Source organism: Helicoverpa zea, chromosome 18 (assembly GCF_022581195.2).
Source record: "Helicoverpa zea isolate HzStark_Cry1AcR chromosome 18, ilHelZeax1.1, whole genome shotgun sequence".
NCBI lineage: Eukaryota > Metazoa > Arthropoda > Insecta > Lepidoptera > Noctuidae > Helicoverpa > Helicoverpa zea.
In genome coordinates this window covers 942,820-958,742 of record NC_061469.1, presented here as the reverse complement: position 1 = coordinate 958,742, position 15,923 = coordinate 942,820, and the positions used below count along the sequence as shown (strand labels likewise).

At 36.0% G+C, this 15,923-nt stretch overlaps 3 protein-coding genes across 3 annotated transcripts; all 3 read right to left on the bottom strand.

Moving 5' to 3' along the window:
* Positions 1-660: 660 nt before the first annotated feature.
* Positions 661-2,973, bottom strand: LOC124638822. The gene is made up of 4 exons (XM_047175932.1): positions 2,821-2,973; positions 2,323-2,518; positions 1,776-1,993; positions 661-1,376 (listed from the first exon to the last, which is right to left on the bottom strand). Exons 1-4 carry the CDS (start codon positions 2,936-2,938, stop codon positions 661-663), a joined length of 1,248 nt encoding a protein of 415 aa, XP_047031888.1. The 5' UTR covers positions 2,939-2,973.
* A 90-nt stretch (positions 2,974-3,063) lies between these two features.
* Positions 3,064-5,863, bottom strand: LOC124638821. Its single transcript, XM_047175930.1, has 4 exons — positions 5,592-5,863; positions 5,168-5,363; positions 4,516-4,733; positions 3,064-4,315 (listed from the first exon to the last, which is right to left on the bottom strand). The coding sequence occupies exons 1-4, from the start codon at positions 5,716-5,718 to the stop codon at positions 3,588-3,590; spliced, it is 1,269 nt and encodes a 422-aa protein (XP_047031886.1). The 5' UTR covers positions 5,719-5,863; the 3' UTR covers positions 3,064-3,587.
* On the bottom strand, positions 5,863-13,444 carry LOC124638823. The gene is made up of 4 exons (XM_047175933.1): positions 13,330-13,444; positions 8,304-8,499; positions 7,774-7,991; positions 5,863-6,951 (listed from the first exon to the last, which is right to left on the bottom strand). Exons 1-4 carry the CDS (start codon positions 13,442-13,444, stop codon positions 6,242-6,244), a joined length of 1,239 nt encoding a protein of 412 aa, XP_047031889.1. The 3' UTR covers positions 5,863-6,241.
* Between the last annotated feature and the right edge of the window lie 2,479 nt (positions 13,445-15,923).

The window sequence follows — 15,923 nt, the reverse complement described above, 5'->3', positions numbered from 1 at the left end:
GGTTTTTATATTCATGTATGTAATTTGCATATAAAAACACAACACCATTTTATTTTAAAATATCCTGTAAAAATGAAAGAAAACTATATCCACTATTATTTTTTCTCCACTATCCCTGTACTTAGTACACATAAAACTTTTTAGTTCTCATAAACATGACATTAACTGTTATGCCCTATGATTACCTGATTACATAGCACAAGCGAGAAAGGGTGTAAACTAACCGATAATTGTATATGTCAGTTCTAGAAAAATGTATTTAATTATTGAAGTTTGAAGTGTACTAGCTGCTGTATGCGGTTTCGCCTGACACTTGAAGAAATTACTTGGTGTACTCTGATAATAAAATACCTGCTTCCATAGCTAAACTTGATAAATATATTCATCTCACACTGAATGACCAGGAACAACAATATCCCCCCCCCCCCCCTTTTATTTTTGTAGATATGTAAATGTAACTGTTTAACTTGAGAATTAATATGTATTTCATAATGAAGTAGTTTTTATTAGTAGTGTATCAACTCAGTTTAAAAATACTACTTCATGAACTGATAGTAGTGACTGGTAGTTTATAAGTAAAAATGCCATTGATCTGTGCACAAGTTTAATAAAATAGTTGAGAAAATAATATAAATATTCATTAACAAATGCATTTATCTATTACGGTTCATCCATAGTGGACCTCAAAGTAGTGTAAGTAGAATAAATAGATTTTATAATAGTCATGAAACTGACGTAACTTAATGTAGTGACTCCGCCCGCGGAGATCGTCATAGGCCTTTGTGCATTCAACAATAGTATCATAGCAGTCTTCATATTCTTCTTATTAAATCTCTCCCATTTGCAATCGTATACTGCATCTTCAAATACTGCTCCTGCATCCATTACCCTCTGACCTATCAAGCAGTCCATACCAACTTGCATCAAGGCGAAAGGTACTTCCATGTAAGTGTTCTGTAATCCTCCTAACAATTCGGCTATAAGAGCAATGACTAACAGACAGAATTCTATCGCTATAGCTCCCCTAAAAGTGCCTTCAATCTGACCTAACAGATTTATATTCTCAGCATGGCTTTTAGCTATATCTTTAAGATGCACAGTCACATAATCATTTAGTATTGCATCTTTGTTTCTATCATTTTGATCACCATCATCAGTAATGTCTTCTAGTTCATTGCCGCGGTAGTTTTCTTCGGCGTCTTCCCAAAGATGTGTCAGTTCTTCACTCAAAGCCAGCATTTGGGCTTGAACGTAGCCGGTAATGATGATCAGAAAAGCAGAGATGTTCGCACAGAGATAGCAGATGAGAACACACGAGGAGCCCATTAAGACAAACGATATTTGGTAGTTTGGTGTCTCGAACATTGGTTCTAGGCCTGTGGACATAAAACGTCAAATTAAAGAAAATATTTTCTGGACGTAAATAAATTTTTGTTACGTACTTATTTTTCCTCAAAATAAGGCGTCTATTTCAGTTGTTTTTCCTTAATGTTATGCTCTCAAATTGCTTGCCTAAAGGGCATCTTACGTCTTCCACCTAATGTGCCCAAAGACGTCAAAGATGATAAGGTTAGAAAATAATACAATATAATGCGATCCTTAACCGAATTTACTACATAAAAACTGTACTTTGGCTTTTTACACCAAAGAAATTGTATAAGTAATTTTATTTGGATACTTTGCAGCACGTCCTTAATAAGAGACGCTAGATACCTGTGTGTTTTTGTGTTATATGTAATACTAGCTTTCACCAGTGAAAGAAAATACGCTCTTACCATAGAGTAAAACTACGTCATCCATGAAATGTCTTCCAGGCAGAAGTAGCGGTTTTACAACATACATCAGTCCGTTACCGATGATGACCATCCAAAACAGCATGGCTCGTCTCTTCGCCTCCCTGAGGGTTCGCAGCAAGTTGTTGGAGAACCTGGTCCCAGGGACCACTTTGGAATAGGAGTCTAGACAGTCTGCCACCATTTTTCGGACGTCCTTGCTGAAATTATCATTTTGGTTGGTAACGACTGTTCCTAAGTTTGTAAATAATGAATATTGTGAAGGATCTAGAACAGTATAGCATATACTGGATATAGATTAAACCGGTTAAGTGCGAGTCAAACTCTCCCACGAAGCATTCAAAAGCTTTACCGACCTACTTCCTCGTTTTACAGAGTTTGATTAAGCTTTTGATATTTTAGCTTGTACTCGAAATATTTATAAACCCAGACATCACCTCATAGTCCAACCTATTGATTATACCATTTGGTTTTGAATCTATATCAAATTCAGGTACCAAAGTACAGTATATCAATAAGTAAGACTCACATATGAATCCTCATATACAAAAACTTGACGGTGCTGATCTCGCTGGCTACACCCAAGGAGAAGACGATGAGGGCAGCTAATACATCGCCGGTGATTGGACAGCGGCTGAAGACGAACCAGATCATGGAAACCACGTACACGTACAGGTAGCACGCGATGCAGAACAGTGTCAAGAAGTAGAAGATGAGAGGAATCGCTGAAAGATTTGCGTAACTTTAGTATTGTTGAAAGCTGACTGAATAAGGCAAGTTAGAGAAAGGATAAATAGACGAAGGCTACAATCGTATGATAAATGATGGTGATGTTGAAATAAGTTTTGAAGATGATTCACGACAACAAAAACAATGGCCTGCATATAAAGTCTACATAAAACGTTTTATATACCTATTCTTCAAGCGTTCTGTTCATTATGAAGGTCACGTCTGGTGTTTTTTTTAGTTATAAAATCAACTAGATACAAATTATAGAAAAAATCATACCCTCATAGGTAATACTTACTTCCCTCATCGCGCTCATCAATCTTCAGGGTAACAGCTTTCATGAAGAAAGCGACGTTCGCCATCGAAGTCGGAAGGTCGCAGTGTTGCAACCCAAACTTGCCAAAATTACCAGACATTTTACCGAATTTCCTTTTGCGAAGCTGGGTAAATTTGGCTTGGTAAAATTGGGTACCCGATCAATGGGGTCAATGCCTCATCGAGTGTTATTGTATTAATACAACACATAAAACAATATAAATCAGGAGAATATATAAAATAGGAATATAATATGAAGTACTTCTAAATTATCCTTCAAGGTCTTTAAGAGGAGCGTAGGTAGAAGTAATAAGAATACAGTGTTACAATGATGTGAATGTTGTTATAGTCGGTATAACGAATTTCATCATATTGATTTTCCTGTCAGTTTATATCAACGTTTGTATTTTAAGTGTGACTTAAGGGTTTCTGTGAATTTGATGTAGATTATTTGAATTTCTCGTAAATAACAAAATATTTACACTCGAATGATTAAATAGTCTGGCTTTATTACTGGTATTTATCAAAGGATACACTTTAAATTTTGAAGAAGGCATGATTTTATTTAGAATCATGGCACTAATTGATTAGAGAGACAGACAAGACTTAACTGAAATCGCGATCAGAACTAATGTTGCACAAAATGAACCCTCAACTTAAGGTAAGACTACAAACGTAAAACTTCAATGAAATGTTGATTCTGTCTGCACACAGTATATTGACTAATGACTAAACTATCAAAGCGGGGCTTCAAATCATAGACCCTAACGTAGTATACGCAGAATATGAACTCCTTATAATGTTCATAAAGTAACTGAAACTCAAGGTCACCATGCCACCAGCAGTCAAGGTCATGGTCTTCTGAGAGTTCTGCAGCATCACCAGTACAATCTTCTTGTTAAATTGGTTGAAGCACTCCCACTTACAATCGTACACCGCTCTCTCAAACTTCAAATTTGCATCCATTATCTTCTGTCCCAAGAAACAGTCCACTCCTAACTGGGTCAATGTGAATGGTACCTCTAATATTGTGTTCTTCAACCCACCAAGCAATTCTGCTACTAGTCCTATGATCAGAAATAGAAATCCCACTGCGTTTGGACCTCTCATTGTACTTTCGATTTCTCGTAACAGACTCACGTTGACTGCATGTCTTCTTATGATATCTATTAAATGTTTCCTTATGTACTCATGAAGTATATCAGTTTCTTTCCAACTGTCAGAGACTTTATTGTTTTTCAAGTAAACTGATTCTAATTTACTCAAATCGTTCATTATTTTTTGGTAATGGTTGTTGGCATCTCCCCAAAGATGTGTGACTTCTTCGCTGAGGGAGAGCATCTGAGCTTCGGTATAGCCGACGAGGACTATGATGAAACCTGAGACGTTTGCCACAGTGAAACAAATAAAATGTACTGATATCGCTGTCACCGCAGTAGCTATTTCATAATTAGGAGACTCTAACATCGGGTCCAGACCTGAAACAATATATCTAAATAGACTTTCAATAACTTACGGTTCTTTAAGGATTTTCATTTTGTCTTTTACACGTTTCGAATTAAACTATACATGATGCAAATATTCCATTCGAATCTTATACACTCTAAATAATATTTTCTTTAATCTTATATTACCGTAAAAAACAGTCCGATTATCCATGAATCTTCACTTTGCTTACCAAGTACAACGAATCCGTCCCACGCTAAATGTCGTCCATGTGCAAGAAACGGTTTCATGATATAAAGTACGGCGTTCACCATGAGGACGATCCAGTAGCCAACTGCTCTCATCTTGACATTGCGGAGAGCTTTCGTCATGTTGCGTGCAAACCTGGTGCCTGGGACTGTACGTGAGTCACACGCCAGGTACTTGTCAGTCAGGTCCTTGAAGAGTTTTCTGTAAAAATATAGTAGAAAAAAAAAACTAAAAATCACACTAGTTATGTATTGTCGTCCGAACTTAGAGCGTGTGCAAAATTTCCTCCTAAACGAAGACCTGGAAGTGGGTCAAATTAAGATTCTAAGATTTTCTTACGTACAAGTGAAGCTGATATAAGCGCGTTAATGATAGTGATGAACAGCATGAAGCAGATTATAGTGCGATCACTATAATAGGCCTATCAGAATAAAAAACGAAATATGCTACAAACGACGTATCTATATCCGAGATGCAAAAATAACGGTTGAACCGATTAAGATCTGAATTGGTGGATACAGGGCGCAATTTCAATATATTAAAGAGGAAGAAGATTTTGTATTTGGATGCGAAAAAAACATCCTTTAAATTGCGAATACTTCATTAAACCTACGTACTAAAAACGAATATCTTACTCATTAAAAATCATATAGAAGAGCTTAATAACAGCGACTTCACTGGCAACGTTGAGGGAGAAGGCGACCATGGCTGCCGCCATATCCCCAGTCTGCTGACAGCGCCAGAAAGTGAACCAGAAGCCAGATATCACGTAAGTGTAGATATAGATCAAACATACGATCACTGTTAATATGTTGATGGGGATTGGGATACCTGCAAGTGAAGTGAAAGAATTGAGGAGCCATATTTTGTTGTAACGGGAGCTGATAATAGTTTTGACTCGATCCAACTCCGAAAATGCTCAATTCATTATTCTTTATTAGCATTCCATTAGCTAGAAGGTATATAAATCAAGAAATAGCAACAATATTAACCCGTTAAGCATAGCTATAAAAAGAAACTTAAAGTATAGTATACAACCGCACAAAAAAAAATACATACGCTTCCTATTTCGGCTATCAATATTCAACGACAGCACTCTCAGCATAGTTGACACATTGGAGATCATGTCTGGTAGCTGGCAGTAGTCCAAGCCAAACTTTCCTAGTGATATTCTCATAATTAACATATATACAGTCTTCTAATTCAATTAAGTAAGGTGTTTATCTCGATGACTGTATCATTGGCACACGATTCTCTTTTTTTGCAAAGGCCCTTTGTAAGAGAGTCAAGACATCCTGTTTTCTGAGCTCTCTGAACTTTTATGCAAAAAATGGCGGTGAACTCATTCTTCACAATCATAATTACCAATCTATTTGTTTGCAGTCTGTCATCGTCAATCTACTGTTTGATTGGTTTGTCAGCTACGTTATTATCGTGAATAATTTGTTCTTTCGACTATTGTGTTGCATATTATTTGTTTTTAAACTTGTGCTACATAGCTTTTACCGAATCACCAACAGTCCGATTTGAGTAAATTATTGTCCGATATATTCAACTACAAAGGTTCAGTTCAGGGTCCAAAAACAAAGGTTTAATTTTCTAACTTATTTAAAGTTAGGGATATCAGTCTATAGTCTACACTATGCTATTGCTATAGTCAATTTTTACTAATGAACTATTCTATCATTTGTGTCTAATATGAAGTACAACTACTTCATAGTCGACCTCAGCGTCGTGTACGCCGAATATATCGACCTGATGACTTGCATCAGACAGCTGGAACTCAACATGATGATACCACCCGCAGATAATTTCATAGTCTTCTGCGAACTCTGCAACATTGTCTGCACGATTTTCATGTTAGACAAATTATAGTTCTCCCATTTACAATCGTAGACTGCTCTTTCGAACTTCACACTAGCATCCATGACTCGCTGACCAGTGAAACAGTCCATACCCACTTGCATCAGAGCAAATGGTATCTCCAAGTAAGTATTTTCTAATCCTCCCAGCAGTTCAGCTATAAGACCAATGACAAGTAACAAGAATTCTAAGGCAATAGCTCCGCTGAACACATGCTCAAGTTTATGCAGTAGGTTAATATTCCTCCCATGTGATTGGATTATGTCTTTCAGATGTTTTTCTACGTACTCATTAACAGCTTTGCTTTTAAGGTTTCTTTCTTTGTTATAATCTAAAACACTGATGACTTGGTTCGTTTTGTAATAATCTGCCTCCGCGTCTTCCCAGAGATGCAGTAGTTCTTCAGTGAGTGATAGCATTTGTGCCTCTACGTAGCCGGAGACGACGATAAGGAACGCCGTGATGGTGGCTGGCGGGTAACAAGTAAAGATAACTCCAGCAGCTTGTAACACGGAGGCTATTTGATAATTTGGATTCTCTTGCATTGGTTCTAGACCTGTGAAACATCCACAACATCATTATTTATAAACAATCTATCCCAAGTTCGTGGTGTAGAAATCCATACAAACTGCTAAAGCCAAGACTGATCGTAAAACCAACTCAGATAATAATAATGTCATGCCTTTCATTAAAAAAATATATATAATCTGTCCAAAAAAACACAGGAAGTGGTGAAGGGTGGGCGTTTTGGTAGCTGTCTTATGTAAATTCCTGACGTTCAAAAAGTGCTGTCTTGCAGCCAAGTTTGAATAAATAATTTTTGATTTTGATTAAATATATCTTAGACACAACAACACTTAGGTAGCTTTGTCAAAAACCGAAATAACAACTAAGTTCTTCCCAAAATATCGGAGAAAGCCCAACCGGGTCATTGAATGTTTGAGCGACAGTTCCGGCGGATCGTAACGTTAATTCCGCTTCCATGGAAGCACTATCCTGTATTTCAGTCCTGATTCGATGCCAGAAACGATGATAGGTCGAATTGTCATTATTACCTAAATACCACACTTACTTGTTCATGAATTAAAGTTCATAAATAATAAAATACACTAGGTACATAACTTGGAATCATTATTAGCTTTAAGTATGTATATTTTAGTTTATTTAAAGACAGCTCACAATTTCCTGTTGACAAAAATTAAAACGGAAAAAAAATGTTTTAATCATGAATTAGAACATTTATTTCTCGATTTTTATTTTTTTTGTCAGATACGTCTTTTTACCTTTAGGGGATAGAACTAAGCATGCGAGAAACTGTAAGGTAAAATGCAGACTATTCAATCTTTTAAAAAAACAATTAAATTCAAACACAACTTACCATAAAATATAAACAAGTCTTCAGAAAAATGTCTCCCGGGCAAAATGATAGGTTTAGCAACATACACGATGCCATTGGCAATTATAACTATCCAGAATACCATAGCCCTCTTCTTCACATCTCTCAGTGTTGCCAGCAAATTGTTGGAAAAACGACTGCCAGCCACCACAGTGGCCTGGCATGCCAGGCATTCTGTCACTATCTGCTTGACCGTACCACTGGTTGAAAAAAAAAAAAGTTAAAAAAATGCTGTCAATTTTGAAATTCGAAGAGACAAAGCAATGAATCGAATTCTAAGTTATTTTCTTCAGAAATATTCCATAATACTCGAATTTTACTTTTATCAAAAATTGCTGTACCTACATATGTACATATCTAGATTAACTGGCAGCGTTCTAAAACAAGCGGATTTTCCCTGTTTTCTGAGCAGAGATATCTAATTAATGACAAATTGTGCAAGGGGTCTAAGCCATATGTGTGTATTTGTATTTAGAAATGAATGCAAAGCGCCATAAAATTAAGTGACTAACATATGCAAAAACATGAATATCAGCTTAACAGTTCCAATTTCGCTGCTGACTCCCAGTGAAAAAACAACAATGGCCGCCAACAGGTCGCCATTGGCTGCACAGCGGTGGAACACGAACCATATCATAGACACGAGGTACACGTAGAAGTAGCCCAGGCTGATTGAAATGCCCAGGATATACGAGATTATTGGGATCGCTGGAATTTATACACAAATTATATATACGGTGCTATAAAAATATCTGCCACGGCTTCGATGGGAGATATTATTGTGTTTTAGTCTGTGTATGCTCTTAATTGGCCACTGAGACTACTTTTTTGTGTATATACACTCTTTTGCAAAAAAAGCGGGCACCTATGCGAAATCCTGGTTTTAAGGACTTCAAGTGTATTTCAAAGGGTTTTAATAGCTGTAGGATGTTACTAGCATCAAAAGGGTTAGCCAAGCATGCGCGAGAGTGTATTCTAAATTTAAATTTTGCAGAATTTACTAAGAAACCGGTTAAACCTTGTTTTGGACTAATTGCTGGTAGAAAGTTCGTGGGCGTTTTGAAAAGTTTTTGACGTGATTTTCAGAAAACTGATAATGCAGTTTTAATTAATGATTAAAGCACCCTTTTGTTACATCAAAACATTTTTGAAAAACTGTGCGTATTGGATAAAATTTTCACCTGTTCTAAATGGTCTTATGCTGATGATCGATGGCAATGTTAAGAGTTTCGGTATTTTTGTGTAAAGCGTTCTATTGTTTAGATATTGTACCCACCCGGTTTAAAATATCCCTTTCTCATAAATAAACACAATTTAGGGCCTATGCACACCACGTTATATAAACGCGCCGTCGACGCGCGTTTGTAGCGATACAGACGCGATACGCACGCAAGACAGACGCAGCCTTTAGACCTTTGCACACCTGTATACATACAGACGCGCGTGTGTAGCGATACAGACGTGATACAAACGCGCGTGTGTAGCGATGCAAACGCACGTTTGTATCGATACAGACGCGCCGGTGACGCGCGTTTGCATCGATACAAACGACAACAAACTGCTCTGCAGGATAAAAACAAAACGTGGTGTGCATAGGATAAAAAAAAAACGTGGTGTGCATAGGATAAAAAAAAAACGTGGTGTGCATGGGCCCTTAGAGGAGTATCAGTACTTTTGCCTCCGACAAAAAAAAATAAAGTTAGCAGCGCCAAACCACAACTCGTCTCCTATCACACTTTGACATTTAAAAAATACCAACTTTTGTGATAAATGTTAAATTAATCATTCGGAAAATTATGAGAAGACTTAAAGCTATCCAAAAAGTCAAATTATTGCCTCGTTGAAGCTCTCGATAACTCCATAGGTGTCGGGTAACTAAACGATGATTTAGCTGAAAGGGATTCATGAATTCAAAATTGTTGGCCCAACGCATATTTCGTAAAAAAATATCAGTTAGCCAATTATTGTTATGATTTAAGCAGGAAAGTGCCTACCTGGTACCTGGTACCTGTACTGGGATTCTATAAAACTCGATCAACAACTCGCATTTCACTTCGATTCGTAATGTCATTTCATACTTTAGGGGAGGTAGGGGAGGGATGGGCACTTTTTCACAATTTATTGCATAAAAAATCAGATTTTACAGATCATTATCAACTTTTATTGCCATTTCTTATATTCGGCTAGATATAATGAAAGAGCTTTCCTAAAAATTACAATCAGTTTCAACATTACGAGATATTTAAACGGTTTTATTTAGCTCACCCCGTTTGTTTTATTATTTATTCTTGGATCAAATTTAGTAATTCAAATTTCACCCTCTTCCTGTCAACCGATTGGTCTGAAATTTTGTATACACCTTTAATTAAATCCAATATGGCCGCCGGCACAAAATGGCACAGCCCCCTCAATATGGGTATCAAATGAAAGGGCTACACAAGTAGAATACTGTCAGCAACCCCAGCGGAGCGCAACAGGGCCAAGGCCTGCCTGCACGTCGATTCTATAAAATTCGAACAACAACTCGCATTTCACTTCGCTATTCACTCTCACTTCGCATTCGATTCAGAACGACCTTGATTTTTTCTGTAAACATCACCTAATCACTTGCGAAGTGAAGTGAGCTCGACATCGACCAATGCTGTGCTAGTGACTTCCCCACTCGACAAAATGTCAACCGAGATTAATCAGTTTTTAATTTTATCAGTTTTGACACAGAATTTTAGCTAAATATGATGTTTTAGTTATAATTTGTTATTGTAAGGAATTTGAGGCAGCTTTTAAGTATAAAATAAACAGAAATCTCTAAATTCGTGCTGTGAATATAATCTATGCTTACCCTACGAAAAAAAATACTGACAGCGCCAATACCATTATTAATCTGTGGACAATATTTTCTTCTCTTCTGTCATAGAGGAAAGTAATATATCGGGTATCTTCTGTCTTCATATTGTGTTTTATCTTATGTGCACTGAAAACTAGAAAATAAAAAATAGTTACTTACCTGTCAACCTACGTAGGTGGTCCCGGTCATATTAGACTAAAATAAAAACGTGGGGCCCATTAACTATTGCTGTAGTACTCTCTTCTAAAGGTATAATAGGTGTGGATTGCATCGACTTACTATAATTGTAACTGGAGATTTTGACAATCAATAATTAATAATAGAAAATACACATACCTTTCATTAGTTTTCTCTTTATAACGATCCGAAACCGCAACAAAATATTTAAGTACTTTTACGAGTGTTTGTTCTTGACAACTCACAGAAATGACAGATAGTCTATGGATGAACACCGTTACCAGTCGGTAACGTAAACTACCCAATTAAAAAAAAACAAAACTATGATCAGAAATCAGAATAAAAGGACCCCCCTTTTATTCTGATTTGATCATGTCTCCCAACTGCCCATCTCTCCCCTACCTCCCCTATAGATAGACAGATTTTGACAAATCTGTCAAAATCTCGACTTTGATTTAGTTCAACTTGTCAACACGCTCGATAGTGAAGCGCTAGTGTAGTTTGACAATGTCAATCACGAAACTTTAAGGTAGAATTCCGTGGGTCGCGATTGTCGCAGCCGCGCGCGACAAAAGTCAACCTATGAAAATGTATGGCACCGCTGCCGAGGGCTGCGACAGTCGCGCGCGGACGACGAATTTCGTGAGCCGCTCGCGGCCGTACGCTTCTCAACATGGTCTAGCGCTTAATAACATCTATAGAATTTTAGTAAAACCAGAATTAAATTTTTGACAATGCCGCGAGCAGCTTACGAAATTCGTCGGCCGCGCGCGACTGTCACGGGCCTCGACAACGGTGCCATACATTTTCAAAGGTTGACTATTGTCGCGTCCACGGAATTCTACCTTTAGATCGAAGTCGAAGTGAGAGTGATGTCGAAGTGAGTTGTGATATTTTATAGAATCGACATGCTGGTAGATACCTACCAGAAAACCTCGGAGCAGACAGGTTTATTGAACAAATTGATCGTGGGATGAAATCCCGCTATTTGAACGCTCAGACTCATACATCTTCAGAGGTCTACGGGGTTTCCCAAGAGGCGAGGTTATTTAAAAATCAGTGATTACGAGACCTTAAGATCTCGTGCTCACAGTCTATGCACTATTTTCTGTATTTTGTAGAATTTCAAGATTTTTCAAAATGTCAAAGTCTGATAGGAGACGAGTTGTGAACGGCAAAACACTTTAACACTTAAACACGAGTATTTCAAAAGTATCTGTGCTCTAGTATTTCTAAAGTCGCTGTACACCATCAATCCAAATGTCGCTGAACATCATTGTATCAAAAGTCACTAAACAGCAGTAAATACAAAATTAGGTTAACAAAGTATATTTTTAATGTTGCCGTGTGTTAATGTACTTTTGACGCTTATGTTGTTCAGCTACATTTGGGACAGTACTTGCATGACCTTAATAATGTATGTTAACACGTTAGTATCTATTTCAATAATTTTAATAATTATTTTGGAAATACTCTCTTTTGCAAAAAAAGCGGGCACCTATCCGAAATCTTAGTTTTAAGGACTTTACGTGTATTTCAAAGGGTTTTAATGATTGTAGTATGTTTCTAGCATCCAAAGGGTTAGCCAAGCATGCGTGAGAGTGAATTTCAAGATTTTTAAAAATGTTAAAGTCCAAAAGGAGACGAATTGTGATCGGCACTGCTTACTTTAAATTGGTTTTGTCGCAGCCCATGGCACTAATACTCCTCTAAATTGTGTTTATTTATGAGAAAGAGATATTTTAAACCGGGTGGGTACAATATCTAAACAATAGAACGCTTTACACAAAAATACCGAAACTCTTAACATTGCCATCGATCACCAGCAAAGACCATTTAGAACAGGTGAAAATTTTATCCAATACGCACAGTTTTTCAAAAATGTTTTGATGTAACAGAAGGGTACTTTAATCATTAATAAAAACTGCATTATCAGTTTTCTGAAAATCATGTCAAAAACTTTTCAAAACGCCCACGAACTTTCTACCAGCAATTAGTCCAAAACAAGGTTTAACCGGTTTCTTAGCAAATTCTACAAAACTTAAATTTAGAATACACTCTCACGCATGCTTGGCTAACCCTTTTGATGCTAGTAACATACTACAGCTATTAAAATCCTTTGAAATACACGTGAAGTCCTTAAAACCAAGATTTCGCATAGATGCCCGCTATTTTTGCAAAAGAGTTTATTTGAAATGGACTTCCAATTCTGCATGCATGAGAATCAACTTAAAAGTCGAACTCCAGAGTCGAGAACATTGCACTTTTTTATTTTTGTGAAATAATAGCAAAGGACTCGAGTCTATCCGGCATTATAACTAAACTTCTAGTTGATTGTTACTTTGAATGTTATGACTGTTATGATCATATGTAAAAATGTTTTCTTTAAGAGTTATGTGGACGACACTCACGTCAATAAGTATTTATAATATAACTTAACCATCAACATGTTTATCTTTACTGAAATGTAAAGTAAATAATGTTCCATTGTTACCAAGAACTTCACACAAACTTACGTTTCTTATTTCTCTCATCAATATTTAGTAGGAGTGCTCTTGACAGGACAGAAACATTCCACAACATGGTTTCCACATCACAGTATTGCAGACCAAACTTTCTGATAGTCTCCATTATTACCCAAGTCTATGTTTGTCTATGCTTGTCTATGCCTGCAATCAGCTCTCGACCACGCCCGGACAAATACTGACTAATACCAGTGTCCAGTATACTGTACAAGACTAAATGTAACCTATTTGATTGCTATAAAAAGTTTTATAAGTACTTTGTAATTATTTTAATGTCTAGATTTAGGTAAACTGTTTAGGCTAGTGTGTTTGTGCAAGTATTTTGTTTTTTACGAGAAGTGTGTGAGATCAAATTATTTACTTGTCCTTTTAATACAAATATGATGAATTTGTATGTAATGATAATCTCGATTAAGTTAATAAGTAAATAACTGAACCCAATGAACTAAATTCATCATTATTTTTTATTTTATTTTATTTATTGGGGACAAAAAACAGTTATATGTTAAAATTTAAACTATAAGTTTTACAATATAAATAGGTGGACATATAACCCACACCATTGTCCACGGGTTAATAAGTGGATAACTAAGAAACAAAGACGTGTTTTACATCAGTAATTCAATCGAGTAAAGGACCATGGGCAAAAATGTATGAAGCCTGGGCTCACCCACCAACAGAGATGAGACCACTTTGAATATACTTGTAAAGCACTAAATATAAAGATTTCAACTCATTTTTGCGAAGAATCCATGGGGTTATTTTGCTATTAATATTTTTCTTCGACCATAAATAAACTAATATTCTGCAAAAAGTAGTGCTGTTATGGCAGTGTAGGTTTTGTTATTGAATACCTTTAACTAGTTTTAATTCCAGGTTTAATGTATACATAAAAAATAAAACAGCTGCTAACAGTTAAAATTATTTTTGTTAACATTTCAATCAATATCAATAATAATGTCGTCTAAATATCCTGCCGGTGGATTAAATTGTGAGTGCCTGCCTCACCCTAGATATCATATTATTGAAATGATATGAGCACAACTTCCTACTGAGCGTCTACCTGTTAGACACGAGCAGTAATACTGAGCGATGGCATCTCGACCCATTTCGTTTCTGTTAACCAGAATGTATACCTACGTAATATGTAAACCTATTTAGGTGCATATCTTTTTTTTGCCATGGAATTGAAGGTACTGCCCATAGTAACAATTTTAGTACAAACAAAAACCTTCACAACGGCATATGCTATAACTCTGTTGGACAATGAGCCCAATTTGACTCATGGTCCTTTATATCAGGAATTTAATAATTTAGTGATAGAATATTTATAGCAAGACTTCGAAATTTTTTACTAGGAAGGGAGAAAATATCTAGATCCATGAAGTGTGTGTTATAGGTCTCCACTAATAGACGTAGCGGTTAGCGGATTAGTAGGTACATTGAGTTGCGACGTTATCTTCATTGAATCTATTAAAGAATGCGTTCTTTTGAGATTTAAAAAAAGTTTTACTTTTAAAATTATACTGAGCTACGGGTTAAGTAGATAGTGGGGCGATGTAAAGACTCAAAATCCAGGCGGAAAATTGATGAAGCCAAATAAGAAATGAATAGCTACATTACTTTCTTGTAAAATATTACTTTCTTGTAGTTCCCTTTCAAGTAAAATCCTTCAGAATACAAACGGCAATTCCTTTCCTAATATTCTATCTACCTATATGCTGTTGATTTGCTTATTAGAGATATAATTTTAACTTAGCCCCGTACAAGACATGGCCAATTTCTATCTCTAGAACCAAAAACAAAAGATAGATCGAATATTGGGAACGGTTAAGAAAGCAATAAGATACATAGCGAAACTTCTTTTTTAGGTGTAAAAGTTATACTAAAATCAGATGCCATAAACAAGATTAATTTTTATGAAGCAAACCTTGGAACTTTTTCTATAGATGCGAAGGTCTAAAAGTAATAATTTTAGCCCCTTTCTCTAAGTGTTGAAGATAAAGAAAATTATACAGCACAGGAAAACTTGAAACAAGCGTTATAAGTAACATTACGAAATACTTTCAAACTTCTACTGTGAAAGTTTAAAGGTGTTTATTTTTTAAATTATCTGATTATTTTTATTCCTGTGCACCTTTTTTATGGCTGAAAAATATAATGAAATAGATTGTATTTGTTGAAACTGTGAAAAAAGTTTATGTTTAATTATTTTACGTTCTCGTAATTGAACTGAGTTATTTATGTCCATTTAGTATCCTTATTTGATTTGTAGAAAATAAAGGGGCATTTATTAATTTTGTAATTCATTAATGTAAATTCACAATAACAAATTTAAATTTCCAAAACCTAAGCCACGGTTACTTTGTACCTCAAAATGAAAAATATTTCTAACCCGAACCACTTTAACTTTGGTACTGAAGTAAGCTTTAATACCTTCACATAAATTCGAAGACTGGTGCAATTATTAATGTCTAAATGCCGTACTCAGAGATATCACTTGCAAATAAATTAAATTCACCAGCAATGTATCGCCTTAATAATAATAGTACTGGATGAATAGCCTTGGCTAGGCTGATTTCGGC

What these genes read in the sequence shown, in the direction of transcription:
- LOC124638822 (XM_047175932.1), bottom strand. Translation starts at nt 2,938, where the DNA reads ATGTCTGGTAATTTTGGCAAGTTTGGGTTGCAACACTGCGACCTTCCG. An exon ending in TTGTATATGAGGATTCATAT is followed by an intron (nt 1,994 to 2,322) that starts GTGAGTCTTACT and finishes TGATAATTTCAG; the next exon opens with CAAGGACGTCCGAAAAATGG. An exon ending in TGACGTAGTTTTACTCTATG is followed by an intron (nt 1,377 to 1,775) that starts GTAAGAGCGTAT and finishes TTATGTCCACAG; the next exon opens with GCCTAGAACCAATGTTCGAG.
- LOC124638821 (XM_047175930.1), bottom strand. Translation starts at nt 5,718, where the DNA reads ATGTTAATTATGAGAATATCACTAGGAAAGTTTGGCTTGGACTACTGC. An exon ending in TTCTATATGATTTTTAATGA is followed by an intron (nt 4,734 to 5,167) that starts GTAAGATATTCG and finishes ATATTTTTACAG; the next exon opens with AAAACTCTTCAAGGACCTGA. An exon ending in GGACGGATTCGTTGTACTTG is followed by an intron (nt 4,316 to 4,515) that starts GTAAGCAAAGTG and finishes ATATTGTTTCAG; the next exon opens with GTCTGGACCCGATGTTAGAG.
- LOC124638823 (XM_047175933.1), bottom strand. Translation starts at nt 13,444, where the DNA reads ATGGAGACTATCAGAAAGTTTGGTCTGCAATACTGTGATGTGGAAACC. An exon ending in TGATGAGAGAAATAAGAAAC is followed by an intron (nt 8,500 to 13,329) that starts GTAAGTTTGTGT and finishes TATAAATTCCAG; the next exon opens with CGATCCCAATAATCTCGTAT. An exon ending in AGACTTGTTTATATTTTATG is followed by an intron (nt 6,952 to 7,773) that starts GTAAGTTGTGTT and finishes GATGTTTCACAG; the next exon opens with GTCTAGAACCAATGCAAGAG.